A 14,793-nucleotide genomic window follows, 5' to 3' on the forward strand; every position below is an offset into this window, starting at 1 on the left:
TCACACTTCAACGTCAATGTTTATAAATCTAGTGTCAAAACAGATAATGTTTACTAAGATTTTCGAATTTGTTGAATACAAAAAAATAATTTTGAAGTTTGTTATTTAATTTAATACAATTTTCTGATATCAATTTTTTTAATACGAATTTATCAAACAAAATGACAGGTAAAATAATATTGAGAACTAGATTAAACCACTACGGACCAATCTCGTGTTTGTTTGAAGTTCTTATTTCATTTCTTCATAATACGCTGCATTTCGAGTATATAGGTCGTTATCGTAGTCACGAATAATTATTTAATAATTTGTCCAATTTTAATAACTTGAGAAAATGTCAAATATTGATAATTTGTACATTAACAAGAATGTACAAAAATCAATTTTAAAATGTTCTTGTCCTCAGCTGAAGATACGAGCGTTCTTCTCAATATCGGTGAGATGATAGATTTAGCAATTGGCACTCCAGAGGTATTGAACTTTATCATCGTACATATTAATTCGGCTTATGGTTTAGATTTATTCTACTTGTCCCTTACTTTAATAGTTCAGTCCAGTTGTACAGTAACTACCAATACTTTATATTTTGTAAATTTTCTTGATTGCAACTAAATTTCTGACACTTTCTTTCATTTTGTTTTATTACTTATAAGTCTTTTGGGACAATATTATTTTTTTTGACAACAGGAAAGACTCTTAATAAATTAGGGATGTGACACAATATTATTGACGCTGTTGCATTTTTTTCTCATCATACTGTGCCCGCCATTTCGCACAGTCGTCATATAATAATAAGTATCTAGTAAATAATAGACACGTACGTTGCGTTCACCGTTTATTGACACACTGAAGTGAATACTTACTTACAAACATAACACCTCCACCCTTATTTACTACACATTATAAGCACAATTAATATATATATATATATATCTTAACTAAGCGTACATAACAAACTAAAGTAAAAAAAAACTATAAACTTAATCTATTTCCTCGAATCCATATCTAACTGGTGGCTTGCGTATTCTTACAGGACGTTCACGTTTGGGTGTCACATTTTCATTGATACTCTTACCACCAGTACTACATGCTGCCTTGTCTATCGGCACAGCGGGTCTCATAGGGCTGCCACGAATAGGCGATACAGCATCCTGTGCCGGTGTGCTATTTTTTGGTGGTGAACTACTCTTCCCCGAATCGTTGACCACCGCCACTGGTTCCTCGCCACTTGTCATGGGAAATGATAGCGACTTACGTGATTGTGTTCTTAAGTCTAAATTTTGCGCGATCAGTTCGGGACTTATATTTTTACGAATCGACGCAAAGGTATCAACTTTATCTATATTTTTTGTAACCCTTAATTTTAGCTGATCGACGTGCCTATGATTCTCGGTTCCAAAACTAGATCGTACACAGTAATCACGACTACCTAATTGCTTGAGGATCGTCCCAGGTACCCATTTATCCAGACCTCGATAATCCCGATACCACACCTTAGTGCCCGGCTCGAGTTGTCGCTGCACACCCCCTGCGTTTTGCTCGCTCCGCTCTTGTTGCGCGATAACTCGAGATTGCCTTTCTGGTTTTAAATTATCTAATCTCATACGGAGACTTCGACCCTGTAATATATTGGCTGGACTATCGCCGGTAGTTGCATGTTCTGTATTTCTGTAGGCTAATAAAAATCTACACAGAGCTGTATCTACGTTTAAATTCTGTTTTAATGCCTTTTTAATCGCACGTTTACAAATTTTAACTGCATTTTCAGCGGCCCCATTAGAGGCGGGATGATAGGGAGCTGAATAAATATGTTTTATGCCATTATGAATCAGAAACTTCTGAAAATCAGAGCTCGAGAAAGGCGGTCCATTGTCACTGACCGTTTGCTTTGGCAGGCCGAATTTTGACCACAAGTCCCGCAGTACCGATATAACCGCTTGTGCCGTTGTCCTCTGCATTTTAATTGCCTCTATCCATTTGGAGCATGAATCCACTACAACTAGATAAGTGACTCCACCTATGGGGCCTAAGAAGTCTAAGTGTAACCTGGACCAGGGGCGTGAGGGCCAGGGCCACGAGCGGGGCGCGTGTGTAGAAGGTGCGTCTGCGACGGCAGCACACACGGTGCAAGCGCGACATTCCGTCTCGAGCGCTTCGTCGATTCCCGGCCACCAAACGTAACTACGTGCTAGCGATTTTGTTTTCACTATGCCCATATGCGGATCATGAAGCTCCGTTATTATTTTGTTTCTGCATGAAGAGGGTATAACCACACGATGACCCCACATTATACATCCTAATTCAATATAAAGTTCGTTTTTCCTATTATAATATGGTTTTAATTCATTAATTTCTATGTCTAAGGGCCATCCGTCCCTTATATAACTTAACACGCGACTTAAGATTGGATCACTACTAGTTTGTTTTTTAAGAACATTATAATCTATTAACAGAGCTTCTGTTGAGAAGTGTAAGTAGGTTTGCTCGGGTAAGTCTGTTTCCTCGGAAGCTACGTCATTTTTTTGAGACTCGATTAACCGTGAAAGTGCATCGGCTACATTTTTATCTGTCCTAACGTACTCGATTTCAAAGTCATATGCTGATAGTTTGATAGCCCAGCGCTGCAAGCGGCTAGCTGCCGCGCTCGGGATACCTATGTTAGGCCCGAAAATGCTCACCAGAGGTTTGTGGTCGGTCCGTAGTATGAACTTTCTCCCATATAAGTATTGATGGAATTTTTCCACCGCGAAAACAATCGCCAATGCTTCCTTATGAATCTGACTGTAATGTAATTCATGAGTGGTGAGTGCGCGTGAAGCGTATGCAACGACGCGCTCCTGACATCCTGGCCCGCGCTGCGCCAACACGGCACCCAGACCACGCGCGCTCGCATCCACAGTCAACACCGACTCCAAAGACATATCAAAATGTGCAAGTGCTTTTGTACTACACAAAAACTTTTTAACATTCAGGAAAGCAGCATTCTGTTCATTTCCCCACATCCAGTGCTTACCTTTTTTTAAAAGGGCATATAAAGGTGATAAATGTGCACTCAAATCTTGTATGAACTTCGAATAGAAGTTTACCATACCGATGAAAGATTTTAATTCTGTCACGTTATTTGGGTGTGGCATTGTTGCTATTGATTTGACTTTCTCTGGGTCTACACGAACCCCATTTTGATCTATTATGAACCCTAAATACCTCACTTCTGTTACCATGAACTCGCACTTACTCCTTTTAATTTTTAAGCCATACCTTTCTAATATATCTAATACTTCTTTTATAGACTTTAAATGACTGTCTAGGTCCTGATTTCTAATCAATATGTCATCATAGAAAACTACTACATTTGGGACATTTTTAAACATATTTACCATTAGTTTTTGAAAAATGCCTGGGCTCGAAGCTAACCCGTAGACGAGGCGGGAATATTTAAATAATCCTCTATGTGTATTGATAACCGTGTACTCGCTAGAATGTTCTGATAAGACTATTTGATTATAAGCTTGAGATAAATCAAGCTTAGTAAAAAATTTATTTCCGCTGAGATTACTGAATAAGTCCTCCATTTTTGGAACCGGAAATCTGTCGATTGCTAATACTTTGTTAAGGGTTACCTTATAGTCCGCACATATTCTCAGACCGCCGTCCGCTTTGCGTACTACGACAAGTGGCGTGGCCCAGTCGGAGTGGTCCACCGGTTTGATGACGCCGGCGGCCAGCATCGCGTCGAGCTCGGCATCGACGCGCTCGCGCAGCGCATACGGCAGCGGTCGCGCGCGGCAGTAGATAGGCACCGCATCCGGCCGCACGATTAACTCTGCTGTGCCCCCCGTATATTTACCCAATGTGCCGTCGAACAAGGATTTATGTCTAGAAACAATTTCATTAATTAATTTATTATAGTCTCGTGCGTGTTCGGTTACAAAGTTACTGTGTTGTATTTTAAAACTCGTAGGTTTTGATATTTTTATAGGAATATTCAATTCAGCTAACCATTGTCGGCCCAATAGATTAGTCGTTCCTTTGTCTATGACATACAAGTCTAACATTTTTGAAACACCTTGGTACTTCACTATAGTGTTTATAAACCCTAAAGGCCGAATGATTGAGCCATCGTAAAATTTTAAATTTAATAAGCATGCCTGTAACTTCTCCTTAGAAAAATATTTATCATAAACATTCTTGCTAATACAAGATAACGCCGATCCAGTATCGACCTCCATCTTGAGCAAGCAATTTTGGACTTTAACTTTAATACACACCGGTTTATAATTACTCAATGTCATTTGGTACATAGGCTCATTTTCTTCTCCACACCCGTCCTGTTCATTATTGAAGTTGTTGTATGTGTCATCGTTGTTTTGATCGTATAATAAGTGCAAAGGAGCCCGCTCTCGGCCTCCTCGTCCCGCACCGCGCTGCCCGCGCCACGATCGCCTGTTGCCGCCTGCACCCCGGTTCCCCCGGCGCCCGGTGCATGGTGAACCCCCGGCTGCCTCCGCCTGGTTCTTAAGCCCTTTTTTGGGGCACATTCTTCGTAGATGGCCGGTTTCATGACATGAACTGCACACGTAGTCTTTGTATATGCAATCCTTTGCTTGGTGTCTCCTGTCTCCACATCTTGAACATTCATTGAAGTTAATTTTGTTAACCTCCTCAATTGGCGTACGTTCCACTGCAATCGCATCCCTCTCCGCAGCTTCTAAAGACAAAGCTAACGTAACTGCTCGCTTATATTCTAATTTCTCCTCGGCAAATAACCTTTGCCGTATGATTTCGCTCTTTAATCCACAAACCATTTGATCACGCAGATTTTCATCCAGCGACGAGCCGAACTCACAATTTTTTGATAATTTTTTTAATTCTGTGACGTAGTCAGCTATTGACTCATTCAGCTGCCGACGTTGTCGAAACTTGTATCTTTCCGCCAAGATTGAGGGCTTCGGTTGCAGGTGAGCTGCCAACATCGCCACGGCATTAGCATAAGTTAACTGTGACGGCTTCGAAGGGCTGGCTAATGTCGATAATAAATCGTACGCTTCCTCACCCATAACGGAAATTAATGTGGGTAATTTTAAATCGTCAGTCACTTTATTCACCAAGAAGTACATTTCTAATCTCTCAACATATGAGGACCAATTTCCACTGTTTACCGCGAATTCTTTCAACTGCCCGACCGACATTATGTTCATATAATTTTAATTAGTTCAAACAAGAAACAAACAAGCCACAAATTGATTTTTTTTTCCGCGTTCGCCACTAGTAAATAATAGACACGTACGTTGCGTTCACCGTTTATTGACACACTGAAGTGAATACTTACTTACAAACATAACAGTATCATCTATAGTTTTTATCATCTTTAAATACATGTTTAGTTTTGGTATTGGTACTATCAACCGAATCATATTAAATGAACACAAAAATTTAACCCAGCTTAAGTGAATTTAACATTGAAAAACACATCTAGATTTGTTCAGCCATGACTGTGGAAATTAGCATCCATAAACGCTCAGGCAACAGACAGACATTTTACAGTTTTATTATAGTTAAATAGGCGGGACACAGCTAATCGATCGACGATTTTATGGCTAAATATTGGTAAATCGTTTCTATGTTCTCATCTCCGTAATGTAATCATATCATAATTAAATAAAACTGCTTTTACCGTGTTAGTCGCCCGTGATCAAAACCGTAAAATATTCGAAACGTCAGAAAAGATGTAATGGCAATAAAAACGAAACATTAAATAGTAAAAATCTATATATTAATACGTGAAGCAAAAACTTTGTATCCCTTTTTACGAAAATTGCGCGGACGGAGGAGTATGAAATTTACCACACTTATACAGAATATAGAGAAGGAGTGCAGAATGTTATTTTTTTTTAAATTGCGCATAAAAATACATTAAATCAATTAAAAAAACATTACACACACACTACCATGTATTTGACACACACAATTAAACTCTTTGTTAATGGTCAAACTTTTGTGATTGCTTAAATTGTGTAGTCTCTACTGGTGGTAGGACCTCTTACTGGTGGTAGGACCTCTACTGGTGGTAGGACCTCTTGTGAGTCCGCACGGGTAGGTACCACCACCCTGCCTATTTCTGCCGTGAAGCAGTAATGCGTTTCGGTTTGAAGGGTAGGGCAGCCGTTGTAACTACACTGAGACCTTAGAACTTATATCTCAAGGTGGGTGGCGCATTTACGTTGTAAATGTCTATGGGCTCCAGTAACCACTTAACACCAGGTGGGCTGTGAGCTCGTCCACCCAAATAAGCAATAAAAAAAAAAAAAAAAAAAAGTCAAATTGAGAATAGGTTAATTAATATTGTTTATCTTTAATATTACGAGTATTGGTCTATAGTGTAGTCTTGGCGAAATCTGTGACTATAGAAATATAATAAATAGTCTTTGTCAATAGAACCATAATAATGTTCAAACTTATAATTTCAATTAATTATAGTCGAATTTCAACTACTGGTGTACCACTAGTAATTGAGTCGTCTATTATCAAAGGCGGCAATCTGACTTTTGGACAATGATTGGTAAATCAGAAAAACGAATTATTGACTTTGTATTCCATTGGCAGTCACAAAACCCTTCGGAACGACATCTTAGATAAATAACAGGTTAACTATTAACCTTTATTTAATGCAGGTTTTGAACCGTATTCTTTGAAGGAGACGATTATATTGAAATAAATCTGTATTGGCATATCAATAAAAATTTTTTGTCCAAATGTACAGATTGCCGCCTTTGATAATAGACGACTCAATTATAATTACGCCCATGACTTGCGAAAATGGTAATCATATTTATTTCGTTCAAGTCTTTCTCGTTGATGGCTCAATGTATATTGATGCTTCAGTTTTCCGCTTACGAAGTTAATTCTAATAGCTACGCCGGCGATAAATCATTTGTGAGCCCGTGAAGCTGACACGCGTTCGGGTTTAAAAGGTAGGACAGCCGTTTTACAATAAAATTGAAATTTCGACCTTATATCTCAAGGTAGGTTGCATTCGCGTTGTGCTATCTATGGGCTCTGGTAACTTAAGATACCACGTGGGCCGTTAGCAATTTCAATCAGCTGATAGAATAAAAATGTTTATACACTTTGCACTTCCTGAAGGTCGGAGTTGTAGACTTCAATATGCTCCAAACGGTCCTGCACTGCCTGGCACAACAGCTACGTGTCCTGGGTAAAAACGTAGAGCTGAAAGGCAGCATCACTTTGCCAATAGGCAGAGATAACACACAAACCATTGCGATCAGCGAATATGTGGTCGATACTGAAGACAAAGATAAGGTAATAAAGATAATTCTAGAGTTTGCTAATAATTTTTTCCACGTTCCACAACCCCAAGCTATGATGTTATTCTCGTTAGAGGTATCGAAAACAAATGCATTTACAAGAAAAAGTACAATCACTGCCCGAACGCCAAATATCTTTAACAAATTGCCCTTCCGCCAATATATTATTATCATATACTGTCAGATACAACATCAAGTACTATATCACACAGGAACACTAGCCCGTATCAAACGAGGCAAATCTTCGTCAGAATTCAGGAAAGTAATTTACTAAACAAAACGACCGTACACCTGTAATTCCAAATTGAGTTTACTAATTTTTTTTATTGCTTAGATGGATGGACGAGCTCACAACCCACCTGGTGTTAAGTGGTTACTGGAGCCTATAGACATTTACAACGTAAATTCGCCACCCACCTCGAGATATAAGTTCTAAGGTCTCAGTATAGTTACCACGGCTACCCCCACCCTTCGAACCGAAACGTATTACTGCTTTACGGCAGAAATAGGCAGGACGGTGGTACCTATCCGCGCGGATTCACAAGTGGTCCTACCACCAGTAATTATGCAAATTATAATTTTGCGGGTTTGATTTTTATTACACGATGTTATTCCTTCACCGTGGAAGTCAATCGTGAACATTTGTTGAGTACGTATTTCATTAGAAAAGTTGGTACCCGCCTGCGGGATTCGAAAACCGGTGCATCGCTACACACGAATGCACCGGACGTCTTATCCTTTAGGCCACGACAACTTCAACTAAAAATGTTTTTAACAATGAAAATGCTTCACTTTTCAGACCGCACCATTAAAACCTGAAATAGGTAAGTTCTGGGATTTATTTTTAATTTATATTATTTTCAGGATATTCTTTGCTTATGTAAATAAAAAATTATACTCTGAAGCAGACGATATATACGAGTCTGTATGTTATACAGGCAAGCCACCTGTACGATATATAACGAGATTTTGGTTTAAAATTATTTAAAAAATTACATTAGACAATATGAAAACACAATATGGTATATAAACGAAATTTTACCGCTTTTTTTAAATGTAGTATGTATAATAAATACTACACAAAAAATAACACATACCTTTTTTTCGTTTCTATAATTGATATGTATTAAAACACTTTTTGTATGTAAACTCAATTATTTTATATCAAATGCTGTGCGGTTTCCTGCAGGTATCGGTCAGTTATTATCAGATTAAAGCGTAATCGCGTTATGATCACGTAACCCATGAACCTACCATTACATTTCTTGTTTAGCGTATTTGATTTTTTAATTTCTAAAATTCAATGCCATGGCCAAGATGACTGTATTCAATTAAAAGTCATGTTCTTTTGAAACACTGGTTGGAGAATATATATCGAAATATATTTGGAACTAAAAATCTGATGTTCAACTAATGATAGGATTAGGAAGAACTATTCCTAACCTAAAGGAAAAGGCTCCACATAATAACGTAACAATGTCTCGGATTCCTGGCGTATTTATTAAAGACTAGCTGACCCGGCAAACTTCGTAGTGCCTCAATCAATAAATAAATCACCTAAACTTTTGTATAAAATAAACTTAAAACAAACAAAAGGAATCCGTCCGACGGGGGACACATTAAAGAACAAAATTGTTATTTTTATTTAATTCCGAGCATTTTCATATTTATCTACATTTTAAACCTTCTCTGGACTTCCACAAATAATTCAAGACCAAAATTAGCCAAATCGGTCCAGCCGTTCTCGAGTTTTAGCGAGACTAACGAACAGCAATTCATTTTTATATATAACTTATAGATGAGACTGAATACTCTACTACTCAATGAATAAAACGTTAGATGCATTAGGTCGAATTAAGAATTGTATTTTTGCTATTGAAAGTACGGTTACATAAATTACGTCTAGTTAATTAGGTATATCGTCCCCGTGTTTTTTCAGACGTGTCACCAGTTACTTCAGAACCTGATACAATTTTAGTCGGTAAGTTATAATACATAAAGATATTTTTGGCGTTTTCTTTCTTATTATATTAAATAATAACGATTTTTTTTCCTCACAGTTGAAAGAATCAAGAAAAGCTTGTCACCGTGTGAGTACTTTAATATTATTTGAAATGAATATCCATAGTTGTTCGCGTTTTAAGCGTCTTTGATCCGGTTGAATTTATTTTATTATTCCTAAAATGGGTTGACGAACTCACGACCTACCTAGTGGTAAATACCGCCATTTTGAAACGGCTTGAGTTTTAAGTCTCAGTTTTTCCCACCGTTCAAGCCGAAACGCATTACTGCTTCACTGCAGAAATAGGCAGGATGATGATACTTACCCGTGCGGATTTGTTTAAGATTATCCCGTCATTGGAAGGTTCGTTCATACTACCTAGAACCACTGCGCTCATCCTTAGTACTTTTCCAAAGCTTTTTTTGCCACGCTTTTTTTTCCTACCTAAGCTGATAGCCTTGAGAGGCTATTTCAGCGGAACCTTAACTAGTAGGTGAGCTCACGGGGCTCAAACCTGAGGACGTTGCTAACACGAACCCTAGCAAGAGCCGTGCTTCGCAGAATCTACCACCGGATCGGAAACGCGACCCACTGAGAAGATCCCACGAGAACCTCAGTGGGCTGTGTCTGAGGGTTAACTTACTCGTCGAGCCCTTCGTCGCAAGCGACGGGTTCGACGAGAACGGTGACTGGTGCTTGAGGTACCTATAAGCATCGTTAGTGGATCGGGAGGATCCGAAATGACGTGTTTGGGGCGACTTCGACTGCTTTCCATTCTGGGACTGCGTGCCATCTCTGCAACGCTTTTATAGTCGATACGACATCCCTAGATTTATCGAGTACATTCTGGGCAAGTCGAATAGCTTCGAGTTATCTGACAATAGATGGCGTTGTACATCTTGATTTTACTAGTACCTTCGATATTCGTTGAGCCCTTCGGCGACAGCTGGCGTTACTCTTACCGGCGTAACAATATTAAAGCAATTATTAAATATATATTTTTTGTTATTTTTTCATATCCGAAGTGCGTAGTCCTACACGCGAACACTCACCAGTACCGATTCAGAGTCGCGGAGCAGCTTCCCCAACTCCTCAAGAGAAACTGTCGCTCGTGACACTAAGCAAATTCAACACGCTCGAATCCACTGTGGAGGACTTGAAAAACCGTGTCTACGGAAGCATGCCTAAAAACGAAGCCATTTTGGAAGAAGTAAGGTTTGTGTTTTTGAACTAGTTTATCCATAATTAAAACTACTTTTACGCGTTATAATATCGCGTTTTTTATTGTTATTAAAGTATGTATGTTTCGAATATTTTACAAACAGTTAGCATAATATTCAGGGGTCAACGAATAGCACCTCAATCGTCCCCGTGCCCACGAAAACTGCAAAGTACGTCGAAAAATCTGAAATAATACAATGACAATAAAAAAGATGAGATTAAAGCGTAAACGTATTTTCTAATAATATCCACCATTCGTGAAATGCATAGAAAATAGTTTATGCTTTTTTTTTATTGTCCGTGTAGGCAGACGAGCATACGACCCGCCTGGTGGTAGTGGTTACCGTCGCCCATGGACTTCAGCAAGCCAGGGGCAGAGTCAAGCCACTGCCTACCGATAGCATAGATACCCATGAACCTTCGTTTATTTTTTTTGTTACCTGTGTATCTTTCAACAGTATCACTATCACATTAACAGATATACCGCGTCTTATCTTTCACATTGACTATCAACTTCAAATACAACCTGACAAGACAAAGTATGAGCAGGGTTTATTAATACGCTTTTATTAGCTTCAGACGTATGTATGTTTGTAACGGAATCTTTGAACATGTTTTTGACCTCCTCAAAACGTCGGATTAACTCGAAATTTGGTATACTAATTAACCGATGACAATTCAATTAAAAAAAATATATATTGAAAAAATGGAAATTTAACTAAAAAATGAAAAAGAAATAATAGTTTAAAAAAACTAACTATTTTCAATTTTTTAGTTGGATTTTCTATAAAAGCGTATTTTGTTAGTTTTTTTTAAACTATTGCCTATATTTGAACCGCCTTCATCAAACACGTGTTTCAAATTTAAATCGAATAGTTAAATTAATTGAAACGCGTTATTGTCTCAGATCACAAACGAATTTAAAAGCGATCACGGACATGTGGACGTCTCTGAACGTGTCGTCTCGACTGGAGGCGGCCGAGGCTGGGATTTCCAAATTAAGTTCTCTGGTACAGGATGTTATTTCGGAAACAACAACTTTGCAAGATGCCCTGAAAGGCAGCGATCTTCAGGCGTTAGTGCGAAATGTGTTTTTTTCTTTTTCTTGAACTCTTTTTTTTTTATTGCTTAGATGAGTGGACGAGCTCACAGCCCACCTGGTGTTAAGCGGTTACTGGAGCCCATAGACATCTACGACGTAAATGCGCCACCCACCTTGAGATATAAGTTCTAAGGTCTCAGTATAGTTACAACGGCTACCCACCCACCCTTCAAACCGAAACGCATTACTGCTTCACGGCAGAAATAGGCGGGGTGGTGTTACCTACCCGTGCGGACTCACAAGAGGTCCTACCACCAGTAATTACGCAAATTATAATTTTGCGGGTTTGATTTTTATTACACGATGTTATTCCTTCACCGTGGAAGTCAATCGTGAACATTTGTTGAGTACGTATTTCATTAGAAATATTGGTACCCGCCTGCGGGATTCGAACACCGGTGCATCGCTCGATCCGAAACATAACGTACGATAGCAAACGTAGTTGTAGTCCACAATTTATATGAAGCGCAATGGGATTAGACTTTGTTTTTTTTTTATTTGCGATATAATTTGTAGGGTGGGGCAGCCGTTGTAACTATACTTGAGACCTTAGAACTTATATGTCAAGGTGAGTGGCGCATTTACGTCGTACATGTCTATGGGCTCCAGTAACCACTTAACAACAGGTAGGCTGTGAGCTCGTCCACCCATCTAAGCAATAAAAAAAAAGTACCTATAAATAAATATTTTAAATAAATAAATATTTTTACTAACAATCACGCCGCGTTAACTGGTCCCGTGATAAGTTCGTAAAGAACTTGTGTTACAGGTACCATATAGCGGATATAAATGTAAGATTTTTATTATACACATACATATATTTAATATACATCCATAACCCTGGAAAAGACATTTATATTTATCATACAAAAATCTTCCCTTGGCGGGATTCGAACCCGCGACCCCCTTGTGTAGTGACCATGTCACTTACCACTACACCAGACGGCCGTTTATGTTTACTACATACCTATAAGTATGTAGTAAACATAAACTGTTTATCTGCAGATACAGCCATAGCTGTATTTCGTTCTCCTTCACGCAACGTAGTATCTACATTAATACCTAACTTTTCTATTCAACCCAGCTCGTAAAGTGCACCGAATTTACGACATCCTAGTACTTAATCATTAATCATCCCGAAGAACCAGATGCCTATTCTTCTAATGCCACTGAAGTTTTAGTTTAATGCGCAATTGTCTGGGCACTCCGAAAACCAAACCATGTTTTTTTTTAATTAGGCTAGATTCTGTGACACCTGGAGCCGCGTTGACTGACGGCGCCACAATACCCACGAAGGATGAATTTTCAGCAGTACAAACCCAATTGCATAATTTGCAAGCGAACGTTGATCAACTCACCAACTCCTTTAATGGCGCCATGTCTGAATTACTTCCTGGCTTCGGTAAGACGCTTATTTTTAAATTTAGTCCAATAGAAAAACTTGTTTCAGAAATAGATTTCGTAATTGCAATATGTCTTGATGAAAAGTTTTTTGTACTAACTACGCAATTAAGTGACGTTTTGTGAAATTGTGAACGCAGTCGATTACTAAAGTTTAGAAAAACGAAACTGAGTAGGTATTTCATCCCAGTAAAAAATATTTCTAGCGTTTCTTTCGTACATTTTTTTTATTGCCTTTGTAGGCAGACGAGCGTACGGCCCACCTGATGGTAAGTGGTCACCGTCGCTTATGGACGTCAGCAATGCCAGGGGCAGAGCCAAGCCGCTGCCTACCATAACCATACATAGATATTATATCACGAAATGGACATTAAAAATAAACTTATTATTAAATGTGCAAATTCCTAAGATCAATCAGCAGGTGTAGATGTTCTGACTTGTACATACGTATGTATGTAAGAGTTGTCGAAATATATTTTGTTAAAAATTATCGTTAAGATTTTCAGGTTTAGCCGGATTACTTTTATTCAGTCAAAGATAACGCTACGAAAGTATTAGATATGCCATATATGTCGTATCACTCTTGTCAGAGCGGTCGTGGTCGTCATCCAATATCATTGATGTGGGCAGATGTTATGTGCCTTAAGAGCATTCACCACTCCTCGCGGTTTATGGTGAGCCTGGTACACTCATGCAAACAGCCGCCAACTGCCGACTTGATCTGGTCGGTCCATCGCATGGGTAACCTTTCAACAAGCACGAGTAGTAACAAATGAAAATTCCATTATCAACACCCCAGTTGTGTCTCTTTATAATAACAATTTAAGATACATTTTTCTCTGCGGTTATGTTATTTTTGATGTACGAGTTAATTGTGTTTCAGCTAGTTCTCTTCCTGGTCAACTCGCTTCAGAACACACACAAGATTCGAGTTCGACACCAGGTAAATAGCATTGAGTGCATTCGAGATAAGGTTCTCCAACAGATTTTTAATTATTAAAAATGACCAAATTTCTACACATTAATAGTTAAATTAAATATTTTAAGTCAATCAAAATAAGGTTAAATGTTGTATAATAAAAAAAAAATATGTGTGCAATTCACACGTGGTAGAAGTGAAACCTTCCAAAATTAAAATACAATTATCCTAAACGTCTTAAGTATATGTAAAATTTTGTCATTAGTAAATAATTGTAAGGTAGCGCCCTCTGTGAATTGATATTTTAATTTCACGTATATTCCTAAATTAAAATTCATTGCAAGAGCTTTCATACACACGTTAGTATTAAAAAAATCTCACAGATGGCGCTGTATTAAATAGTATGTATATTTCTGTCTCATTCTTTGCTGGCTTCATCCTACACATTTTTGTATTTGTGTCTCTTACCTGTCGTTTTTTCCGTTGCATCCGGTTTGAAATCACAACGATTCTAAAGAAGTTTTCACTTCAAAATTAAATTGATAAAGGCGAGATTTTAAACCTTAACATAGTTTTGAGTCTACTACGATTTGCGAAAGTCGAAGAAAGTACCGGAATTTATGCGTTCAAGGTGCCGATCACCGCCAGTCGACTACTTCTCGATCATTACCTACGGCTGACAAATTGACCGACATTCTGACAAAACGAATTAACGAATTAGAGAAAAAACTCAAGGAATGTTGCGACATCGCTAATAAAAATGATGATCTTATGCAAAACCAAGTGAGTACTGTATTACAAAATTACAAAGTATTTCGCTGCT

The 14,793-nt window shown here is 38.3% G+C and overlaps 1 protein-coding gene across 2 annotated transcripts in view; it reads left to right on the forward strand.

Annotated features, from left to right (window-relative positions):
• LOC101740673 (uncharacterized) overlaps nucleotides 1-14,793 on the forward strand; it is a 19,961-nt gene continuing 5,168 nt past the window's right edge. Inside the window, exons 1-11 of one of the 2 annotated variants that reach the window (XM_004924580.4) lie at nucleotides 1-168; nucleotides 407-471; nucleotides 7,144-7,320; nucleotides 8,125-8,149; nucleotides 9,265-9,306; nucleotides 9,386-9,415; nucleotides 10,353-10,542; nucleotides 11,456-11,623; nucleotides 12,889-13,052; nucleotides 13,935-13,994; nucleotides 14,602-14,753. In XM_004924580.4, coding sequence (XP_004924637.2) covers nucleotides 162-168; nucleotides 407-471; nucleotides 7,144-7,320; nucleotides 8,125-8,149; nucleotides 9,265-9,306; nucleotides 9,386-9,415; nucleotides 10,353-10,542; nucleotides 11,456-11,623; nucleotides 12,889-13,052; nucleotides 13,935-13,994; nucleotides 14,602-14,753 — 1,080 coding nt within the window. In that variant the 5' untranslated portion in view covers nucleotides 1-161. The remainder of the gene's footprint in view (nucleotides 169-406; nucleotides 472-7,143; nucleotides 7,321-8,124; nucleotides 8,150-9,264; nucleotides 9,307-9,385; nucleotides 9,416-10,352; nucleotides 10,543-11,455; nucleotides 11,624-12,888; nucleotides 13,053-13,934; nucleotides 13,995-14,601; nucleotides 14,754-14,793) is intronic. The other variant, XM_038016086.2, reaches the window with a different exon arrangement.

The sequence above is a fragment of the Bombyx mori genome, chromosome 15 (genome assembly GCF_030269925.1).
Source record: "Bombyx mori chromosome 15, ASM3026992v2".
Lineage (NCBI taxonomy): Eukaryota > Metazoa > Arthropoda > Insecta > Lepidoptera > Bombycidae > Bombyx > Bombyx mori.